An 11405-nucleotide genomic window follows, 5' to 3' on the forward strand; every position below is an offset into this window, starting at 1 on the left:
TTAAAAAAATAAGAGGAAATTGTGCATTATTTTCGAAATGAAACAGACTTCAACTTCGGCCAAATTCTAAACGTTTTTTAAAAGTTCAGCTTCAGGATCGATGACAGAGGCTTCAAAACTGAAGTGAAAACTTTGTATGCAAACTTTCCCAAAGCTTTAATATCTTTATGTAGCTTATAAATCTTAATTTGTTAAACCTACTTTTTTTTGCTCCTAATTTGTGTTTAGTTTCTCATCTACCAATTATAATATGCACCTTTTCTAAGAGTAGTCGGATAGCGCCTGACCGATGGAATAAAATCTTGTACCAGTGATTACCATTAACTGTTTTGTAGGCATTGGGCTGTGAAACATCGATTATGTGAAGCAGGCCTACAGTAGATCTCAAACGTTACTTAGGACCAGTGGCGCCGGCAGGGGGGGGGGGCAGGCGGGGCAGCTGCCCCCCCCAATGTTTTGGGCATCATCTTTTTAATCTTTTTTTTTATTAATACATATTAATATTTTTTTTTTAATATTTGGATCCCAACCTCAAGTAAGTCAACTCAAGTTGCAAGGGGGGGGGGGAGGGGGTAAAAGCTCTCTCTTTAAAAAAAGTATGGAAAACCTTGATGACTAAATTGTACAGTAGATTAAAAGATTTTCTACAGAAGCAAAGATATAGACTTTTTAAAGTTTTAACTAACGTCACATTGATGTAGAAAAATAACAACCTATTAAAATTTTGATACCTCACACTCCCATGACTTCTTCCGCGCGCATTTTGGCATTGGTTGCTTGCAGTGATTCTTTCACTTAAACAAAACGTTTTGTTTCAGCAGTTTTGCGTTGTTCGATTCTTAAGTTGTAAAGGAGACTCAATTTCTCCAATATTTATCATTTATGTTACTTCTTTAATCTCAGCAGAGTATAAAACTTGTAAAAGTTTTTCATCCATACGACGTCATGAATGAAATTATATCTCAAATCAGCGTAATGACGTGACATCATCTAAACATTTTACCGAATAATAAATTAACAAATTCGATCGTCAAAAGTGGTTTGGTGGTGGTAAATATTACGTAATGAAAAAAATGTGATAAGGTTGGAAGACATTACGTCATGTATTTTCAATACAAATATGAAGTTTAAAATTTATTCTTTTGTTCATAGTCGTAATCCACCTTCGAAGCGGTACTACAAAGAACAATTTTCGATAAAGGGGGCATCAACAATAAGTCGACATGACTTTTAACCTTTAGAAGGTTGGGCTCCTGGAGTCTTGCTCAGTTTGGGGGGGGGGCTGTCAATTCTTCTTATGCTTTAGGAGTGATATCTTTGTTATTTTGGCATGGTTTCAAAATTTGGGATTCACTTTCTAAAATTATTCACGCTGAGCATATCCGAAAATTAAAACTATGTGAATTTTAGAACTGCTCATATACGTTGAAATGTTGAGGTCACTTATGAGTGTAATTTGTAGCGTGAGTTTACACATTATTTTTTGGTAGAGTAATGAAGAACGTCCATAGTAATGTTGTGATTAATTTTTTTTACATTATTTTACATACAGCCAATGCCCTTCACGCTGTGAAACAGTTAGGATTAACGAGACATGGGCCAAATTAATTAGGCTGCTTTCATCCAGCTAGTGGGAAAATGTTTCACAATAGAATATGAAATATTTCAGAGGATGTGCTGAGAAATGCCTTATATCTTTCAATTTATAACCTTCATTCGCTCAAAATTTCAGCTCAATACAGGTGAATAAAAGTTAGGAAAAGTCAGTAAATCTCGTAGTCGCAGCCTCAGTGGTTTTAGAGATATAACTGTTGATACAAAAAAGTTGAATTGATAGTCCCCCCCCAACCTTCAAAGGGTTTGCATTGAGTCAACGGATCTATGCCTGGTTTACGTCAGCTCCGGGGATCAGTGAAATATAAGGTTGTCATCTTCAGTGCAACAAGACCATTGACTGATTGGTTTAGTGAGGATTCGATTGCTTTCATTTTGAGTAATCATACTAATTTTCAATTTATTCCTACAAGACGTTACGTATAATGAAAGAATATATAACTAAGGTTGGAAGACATTACGTCATGTCTTTTCAGTTCAAAATGAAGTTTAAAATTTATTCTTTTGTTCATAGTCGTAATCCTCCTTCAAAGCGGTATTACAAAGAACAATTTTCGATAAGGGGGACATCAAGAATATGTCGACATGACTTTTAAGGTTTACGTCAGCTCCGGAGATCAGTAAAATATAAGGTTCTCATTATCGTGATTGTAAGCCGCGGGAAATTTTTTCTCTAAAAAACAGATTCCCAGGAAGCTAAACATTTTTTCCAGCCCTGGTAGAAAACAAGAGAAATTAAATAATATACCACTGTCTTGCATGTCTTGCACCAGTGGCGTAGCCAAGGGAGGGGGGTTTGGGGGTTTCAACCTTTCAAATTGAATTTACGGATGTTAATACATTGTTTACAAGAAAAGTTGTAACCTATGATGTAGTTTCTTGTCAAACTGTGTAAGGATGCAAGCCATCTGCAACTGCTGAGATCGCTTGTTCGATCTAGATTAACATCTAAACAGCTATTCGTTATACAAAACTTGAATGTATCAGAAATAGCCTAAAGTAACTTCATTGTCTCAAAGCTTTTTGTTTGACACTCATTAAGATGTATGACCTCTATGACGTTACATTTTCTAAACTTTGGGTTGACTTCAGAGCATAAAAGTTAGTGACTTACCGGAATAAGATCGTTTTTTGAATCAACCAAGGAGAAAATTGATAAATAATAAAACTGTAATAATCTCGCAAAAAAAAAGCAATCAACCTATGTCTCTAAAACAAAGTTTGCTTAATTTTAAACGAAACTGCATTAAAAGAGCGAGTTTTGCCAGTACCAAACATTCAAATATCTCAGTCTGGAATTAGCAACAAGAAAACATAGAGACTTAGCTTTATTTTCGAAAAATGCCGAAGAAAACGTGATCTTATTCTTTTGCTATGCCACCGGACAGCACCATTTTACAGAAATATTCATACCCACAATTTTGTTGAAAATGCTCTCAGAATGCACCAAACTGAAAGTAATTTTTCACAATTTTCTGGGGGAGGCCCCCCAGACCCCCCGCCGCTAAGTGTCGCCTTCGGGCTTCGCCCGCCGGCTGTCAACACCCCCCTTTCAAAATTTTTGACTATGCTACTGTCTTGCACTGTCAATATTTTGCCCCCCCAATGTTGAAGGTCTGGCGGCGCTACTGCCTAGGACTACATCGATATTATTAAAAACGAAGAAGCCGTAGAGTCGTAGACTATAATTTTTGCCAAACTGCACAGCCCTGATCAGTGATCACTGTTTTGTTTTATGGATTATTTATATCGTTTTATTCATTACTTTTCAGTAAGTTTTTAGAAACAATCACTGCAAGAAAAAAAATATCGTTTTAATTGTGTTCTAGCCGGTTCTAGCCCAATTCGGCAGGAAAACCGCGGAACTGGCAAATGTGGTAACTAACCTAGCGGAATACTATATGCCACAAAAATACAAAATGCCTTGTGACGTCACAATTAAAGCTTTTGCAGCCTTTTGTATGAGCTGCAGCTGCCACTGGTGGCAATCATTGTTTGTTACTGCAGTTCACACTTTAGGTGATCTCTACCAGATTTGTCCAAATAAAGTGACTGTCTGGATTATTCCTTGAAACATGTGTTCCTCCACCAAAACTGCGCCAATACGTCTTTACAGCTTAGGCAACGTCGTTGAGAGTCGTCGAAAAACATTTTCAGACCCGTTGAAACAAGATAGGAGTTGTCCGCTTCAACTGCCATGACGTTGTAGAAGTAAACAAGTTTTTCATTCCACTAGAACAGAGGTGACGAACCCAGTGGCTCCGAGAGGGGGGGGAAGTCGGGCAAAGTAAAAATGCTTACCAAAGTAAAAATGTACCAACTAAATAATCAACAAATTCTTAAATGAAGTGCGTAGTTCCAAGTATTTCTCAATCATTGTAAATGTCACTCTCGATGCTTCTCATCAAGAACAAATCATTTTCGTGTTAAGGTAGGCGATGTTGAACAGCTTCAAGACGTAAAATCTGAAGCTGAAATGATTTCTGTATCACTGAACGGTTTCGATTGTATTGATAGTTTCAACTTGAAAACTGGCGCTGTAGAATATTTTATATCTTTTTGTTTGTGCCGTAAGTTGTGTGCGACGTCATCACGCTGGTCAGTTAAATGAAGCGTAAATTGGATTGCTAAAGGATTGTTTTCGCTTCGGCGACGAAGAGACGATGACCTCATCTTATTGGTATCTCTGGGAAGTCGAGTGTGGCGAAGAAGATTGGCAGATGGACAACACCAACGAAAGCGTCGTTTCCATGATGTAAATTCTTTCACTGACCGAGTTTTATGTACAGTATTTCATTTGTTGAGTATGGTTGCAATGTCAGAGCTAGAGGTAGGCCTAGTAGTCATAATGCAGAGAAAAGAAATAGTTGAAATGTAGTTACCGTATGTTATTTGTTTTATTTCACAGCAAAACTTTGTATTAGACCTTTGCAGTGGTATTGTTTTGTTTGTTGCTGTATATTGGAATCATCCGCTTAATTGCGTCACTTTGGATTATCTGCACCGTGGACACAAAATAGTTTGGTAAATAACATTGTGAATTTATTATAGTACCATAGACCCATAATTGTCAAACTAACTAAAACAAAATTATTAGCGTTCTGTCTATTTAGTATTCTGTGCCAATAGTTTATTCATATGTGTTTCGTTCTTTAATAGAAAACCGCTAAAACTCCGAACAATTGGTCTGCTGTTGGACAGTGAGGAGAAAGACGCGCGTTGACACAAGTGGAGGTTGCAGATATTGTCGGACGCAGTTAGGTGTATCCTGACTGTACTGAAATAAGGAGAACGCTTAGCCAAGCCGAGCTGTACACGGCTTGTAAAATATTACGTACATCAGTTTTCAAACTAGTGTAATTGTGCCTTTCTTACTTTATAGTGTTGTAAGATTCTGTGGCTACTGTTTAGTCTATTATTGTTGTTGTAGACTAATTTGATTTAATTGACATCTGCTATTACATACTGAATGTAATTGTGCCTTTTCTTACTTTATAGTGTTGTAAGATTCTGTGGCTACTGTTTAGTCTATTATTGTTGTGTAGACTAATTCGATTTAATCGATATTTGCTATTACATAGCCTACTGATTGTGATTATTGTTGACTAGTTTGATTTAAATTGCATGTGTTTTGTTATTCACTTTATCTCAAGTTGTTCGTCAGACCTAAATTTAAAATGTCAGTTAAAGAAGGTTATCCCCCTTTGCCCGAAAGTTCAGTTTCTGCTTTTGACAGCGTTTCAAATGTTTCTTCGCGAGGCAGTCGCAGTTCTGCAGCGTCGTCGACACGCTTCAAGCAACGAGAGAGTAGAGTGAAAGTGAAATTGGCCAAACTCGCAAAGGCACAGACTGCAGAGCGATTTTTGGAAACTGAAAGACAAGAAGCTGCTAAACGGGCAGCCGCCATGAGAGAGGCGGATAGGGAAATTGAAATGGCTGAATTGGAAGCCGAAGCTTGGGAAGAAGAATCTCAGAGCGGTTGCCAATTTACGGTTTTGGATGAGACTGGTTTTGAAAGTGTTAACCAGCATCGCAATACCACTGAACGCAGTCCACCTATTTCGATGCGAGATAATTCTGCTTCACTGCCGTCGAAATATCTCCAACAATCGGATGGTAATTGGGACAGTAATGAAGATTTAGACACTGGACGGTCCGTTTATGTTCCTGCCACTGGTGACACAAAAGAAAGCGAAAAGCCAACTGTGGTAGGGTTTTCGCAATCGCGGCAACCAGTTCATGAAAAGAGAGCTAGTCGTCATAGCGGAGGCCCAATAGAAGATTTCTTTTTGCCAAGGCCAATTATCCAGAAATTTGATGGTGACCCGTTACAGTATTCAACGTTTGTTCATAACTTTGAAGCGCATATCGCCTCAAAACTGCCAAGCGACGAGTTGCGGCTGGTATACCTGCTTCAGCAATGTTCTCCTCGTGTTAGAGAAAAGGTTGAGCATTACACAGCCGATGAAACTCAGGGCTACAAGTTTGCACGACAGAGATTGTACTATGATTATGGCCAGCCTCATATCATAGCGAACTGCTGTGAGGAGACCCTGAAAGCCTTTAAGCAGTTGCGAGCAGAAGATGTAGAGGGGTTGGCCAAATTCTGCGTTGTCCTGGACAAGTCTCTAACAACGCTCAGAGACATTGGAGAGTATGCGAGCCTCAACTCATTGGGGACCATGCTGCATTTAGTGGACAAGTTGCCCCATGATTTGGCTGTGGAATGGGTAAAGACCTCTGTCCAAATCCAAAGAAAAACAGGTCATCAAGCAAAGTTTTGTGACTTTGCGGCTTTTGTACGTGAGCAGTCTGAAATTGCAGACTCGCTATTTGGTCGTCATGTGTTCGGTCCCGGAAGGAAGCCTAAGGAGTCTAAGCCACTACCGCCTGTCCGACGTCCCAAAGTTGGGGTTTTCAACACTGGATCAGAAAGTCTTTCCCTCTCTCCTAGTGTTAATAGATTTGAACAATGCTGTTTGTGCAAGGGCCAGCACAGGTTGGACAAGTGCAGCAAGTTTCTAGACTTGAATCGCTATGAACGCTTTGCGATGTTAAAAAGAGAAGGCTTGTGTTTTAGATGCCTTTTAAAATCGCACATAGCCGCTGATTGCAAGTCGAAGGAAAGCTGTACAGTGGAAGGATGCACGGGACCACATCACACGTTGCTGCACAAACATGACGGCGGTCAAGATGCCACAGTATGCACAAACGCGTGCCATAGCGTAAACGGTGAACAGTCTTCTGGAAAGCCTTTCCTCCTCACGGTTCCAGTGAGGGTTAGCTGCAACGGCAGGGAAGTCACCACTTACGCGTTTCTTGACTCAGGTTCGGAAATGTCGTTTTGTGACGTCAGCATTGCCAAAAGATTGAACGCTACAGGGGAAGAAAGGGAAGTACCCATTCAGACTATGGCAACAAAACGTGAGACAATGAAGGGCATGATGTTGTCTCTGATTGTGAAACCGCTTAATGGTGAAACAGAGGAACGTTTGTCCCAAGTCTTGACTGTTGACAAGGTACCAGTCAGAGCAAAACCTGTCCCGGACATTGAAACAATTGAGGAGCTTAGCCACCTGAAAGGGATAAGGTTTCCCGAATTGGAAGACAAGTCGGTTGGCCTTCTAATCGGTGCCGATGCGCCATCTTTACTGTCTGTGTTAGATAGTCGCTACGGCAAAAGAGGCTCTCCTGCTGCTATGAAGACTCCGCTTGGCTGGGTGTTGTATGGCCCATCCATTTGTAAAGCATCGGGCGCATTAGAGAAAACGTGTGACTATTCTTGCATGTTCTTGTCGGCTTCTCGTGATGATGAGATCTTGTTGCCGCCTCATGAACACGTTTACCCTGGAAAGTTGGACTGTCCTAACTCTAGAGAGGATAGAGTGTCTTTGGATATGATGGAAACGTCTGTTGAGTTAATTGATGGACATTTCCAACTTCCTTTACTGTGGAGAAATAAAGATATTCAGTTACCAAACAATCGCTCCATGGCAGAAGACAGGTTGAAGACACTGAAAAAACGTTTGATAAACGATGACACTTATCATAAGAAATACGTTTCTGTGATGCAAGGTTACGTCGAGCGAGGCTATGCGGAAAGAGTTCCTGAACACGAAATATTGAACGATTTGTCTTGGTACCTTCCCCACCATGGCGTTGTTAATCCTAAAAAGCCTGAAAAATTGCGAATCGTTTTCGATTGCGCAGCAAAGTACAGAGGAGATTCGCTTAATCAAAACCTTATGCAGGGACCTGACTTAATCAATAGCTTGGTTGGTGTGCTGAATAGATTCAGAAAGGAGCCCATAGCCATTACTGCTGATATTGAAGCGATGTTCCATCAGGTCAAGGTCAAGCCTGATGATAGAGACGCACTTCGTTTTCTATGGTGGCCTGACGGTGATGTCGCGAAACCTGCTGTCCCGTATAGGATGACTGTGCATTTATTTGGTGCAACGTCATCGCCTAGCTGTTGCTCGTTTTGTCTCAAGCATGCCGCGCATCTGTTTGGCAATGAGTTTTCTGCAAAAACTTCAAAGGTTGTGAACAATAATTTCTATGTTGATGACTGTCTGTTGTCAGTGGCAACCGTAGATGAGGCTAAGTGTTTAATAAAGGAACTCCGATCGATTGTAAGCATGGCCGGTTTCAATTTGACCAAGTGGCTGTCTAACAATGAAGACGTGCTTGATGAGGTTCCCAACGACCAACATTCTCAGTTTCACAAAAGTTTAGCTATGGATAGTTGCGCTAACGAGCGTGTTCTTGGGGTCCACTGGGACGTTCGAAGAGACGAGTTTTTAGTGAAAGTGGAAATTCCTGAGAAACCATATACGAGGAGGGGGATTTTGTCTATGTCTCACTCCTTGTTTGATCCACTTGGATTTGTAGCCCCGGTGTCGCTTGAAGCCAAACTGATCTTGAGAAATTTGAATGAATACGACTGGGATGAGCCAATTGCTGAAGAGCATGCTAACCGCTGGAGGGCGTGGCTCGCCAGTCTTCCCTTGTTAGAGAACATGCGTGTACAAAGATGTCTGAAACCCCCCGGCGATAGAGTCATCACAAAATATGAGCTGCACCATTTTGCAGATGCTTCCAGTGTAGCATATGGTGCCGTATCATATCTTCGGATGGTCGATCAAAACTCAAACGCGTACTGTACGTTTTTAATGTCTAAATGTCATCTCTCTCCTTCCAATGCCACTACAATTCCAAGATTGGAACTGCTTGCCGCAGTTGCTGCTGTGAGGTTGGATGTACTACTTCGGGAGGAGCTGAGGTTGAAAGATTGCGAATCAGTGTTCTGGTCTGATTCTACCGCGGTGTTGCAGAGTATCTACAACAGCCGCAAGAGATTCCCTGTGTTTGTAGCAAACCGACTGGCGGAAATTGAGCGACACAGTGAGATTGCGAACTGGAGGTATGTGCCTACAAAGCTCAACCCGGCAGACGATGTGTCTCGTGGTATGTCTGCTGGGGCACTTGTCGAATCTTCTCGGTGGTTGAAAGGTCCACAATTCCTGGTCGAGTCTCCTGAACATTGGCCGTATCAGCTGGAGAAACTATCTGAACTGTCGGATGAATTTCCTATGCTTGAAAGACGAGTTGTCCTTACCAGTCAGGTCCTTTCATGTTTCAATGCAGAAACGCCTACCGACCGTTTGATTAGTAGTTTGTCATCGCTACATCGGTTGAAAAAGGCAACTGCCTGGTGGCTGAGATACTTTGAGTTTCTTAAGTCGAAAGGTTCAAGGCCTTCTGGAAAGGTAAATGCATCTCCGCGGCTATCTGTAGATGAGCTGAAGGTAGCCGAAAAACGTTTGATACAACATGAGCAAAGGAAATGTTTCCCAGCACTGTTTCGACTTTTGTCAAAAGGTAAAGATGCATCGAAACAAAATTGTCCTATCGCTATGCTTAAGTTGAACCCATTTTTGCATGAAGAAACCCTTAGAGTTCGCGGACGCCTGTCTGAGGCACCAGTAGACTTCAATTTGAGGCATCCAGTCATTTTGCCTCATAATTCATGGCTAACTAAACTGGTAATTCAACATTTTCATGTGACTGCTGGTCATTCCAGTATAAACCATACTTTCACAGCGCTACGGACTGCATACTGGGTGGAGAAAGGTAGCTCTGCAATTCGAGGAGTGATAAAGGACTGTACAGTATGCAGGAAACAGAATGCGACACCTGGTGAGCAACTGATGGCTGATTTACCGACTTGTCGTATGCAAACAAATCAACCCCCCTTTTTTGCCACGGGCGTTGATTACTTCGGTCCTATCAATGTGAAACAGGGTAGGAGTTTAGTTAAGAGATATGGATGTATCTTTACCTGCCTAACAACAAGAGCAGTTCATTTGGAAATTGCACATTCCTTGACTATTGATTCCTTCATAAACGCCTTGAGACGATTCATCGCCAGAAGAGGCGAGGTAGCTCACATTTATTCGGACAATGGAACGAATTTTGTCGGAGCGGAAAAGGTTATCAGAAGTGCTATGCGCACCTGGAATCAGACAAGGATTGAAAACTTCCTTCTTCAGAAGGAAATAGACTGGCATTTCAATCCCCCTTCAGCCAGTCACCACGGAGGAGCGTGGGAAAGGTTGATACGCTCAGTACGAAAAATCTTGTTGTCTTTGTCTCCACGCAGTACACATACGGACGAGAATTTAAGCACACTGTTTGTGGAAGTAGAAGCAATTGTAAACTCTCGACCCTTGACTCCCATCACCTTTGTAGAAAAAAACGATAAACCGCTATCACCAAACGATTTGCTAATGGTAAAACCAAATAACAATTTGCCCTTGACTGAGACCACGGAAAGTGATGTAAACTGGTCTAATCGTTGGAGACAGGTACAATACCTCGCTGATGTCTTTTGGAAAAGGTGGATCAAGGAGTATTTGCCAACAATTGCTCATCGTCAGAAGTGGAAAAAGCTAAGACAAAATCTGGAGCAAAATGACATTGTCTTGTTAGTTGATCAATCTGTTCCGAGATCACAATGGCTTTTAGGCCGTGTACTACAGACATATCCTGACAAAAATGAAGTGGTTCGGTCGGTTTTGGTAAAAACAAAAAACAACGAAATTAAACGTCCCATCACCAAATTGTGTTTAATCATTCCTGCTGACGAACAACTTAGAGGCGCGCCACCCATGTGGTTGTGTAGAAATGAAGAAAATGATTGTTAAAATATTTTGCTTGTAAAATATGTTGTTTAGGTGTAGTACCATATTTTGGGTGGAGTGTAGAATATTTTATATCTTTTTGTTTGTGCCGTAAGTTGTGTGCGACGTCATCACGCTGGTCAGTTAAATGAAGCGTAAATTGGATTGCTAAAGGATTGTTTTCGCTTCGGCGACGAAGAGACGATGACCTCATCTTATTGGTATCTCTGGGAAGTCGAGTGTGGCGAAGAAGATTGGCAGATGGACAACACCAACGAAAGCGTCGTTTCCATGATGTAAATTCTTTCACTGACCGAGTTTTATGTACAGTATTTCATTTGTTGAGTATGGTTGCAATGTCAGAGCTAGAGGTAGGCCTAGTAGTCATAATGCAGAGAAAAGAAATAGTTGAAATGTAGTTACCGTATGTTATTTGTTTTATTTCACAGCAAAACTTTGTATTAGACCTTTGCAGTGGTATTGTTTTGTTTGTTGCTGTATATTGGAATCATCCGCTTAATTGCGTCACTTTGGATTATCTGCACCGTGGACACAAAATAGTTTGGTAAATAACATTGTGAATTTATTATAGTACCATAGACCCAT

General features: G+C 40.9%; 1 protein-coding gene across 1 annotated transcript; it reads left to right on the forward strand.

Moving 5' to 3' along the window:
• The first annotated feature begins 5291 nt into the window (after window positions 1-5291).
• On the forward strand, window positions 5292-10823 carry LOC145778947 (uncharacterized). The gene has a single exon (XM_082590534.1). It carries the CDS (start codon window positions 5292-5294, stop codon window positions 10821-10823), a length of 5532 nt encoding a protein of 1843 aa, XP_082446660.1.
• The last annotated feature ends 582 nt before the right edge of the window (window positions 10824-11405 follow it).

This window comes from Aplidium turbinatum, chromosome 10, assembly GCF_918807975.1.
Source record: "Aplidium turbinatum chromosome 10, kaAplTurb1.1, whole genome shotgun sequence".
In the NCBI taxonomy this organism is placed as follows: Eukaryota; Metazoa; Chordata; class Ascidiacea; order Aplousobranchia; family Polyclinidae; genus Aplidium; species Aplidium turbinatum.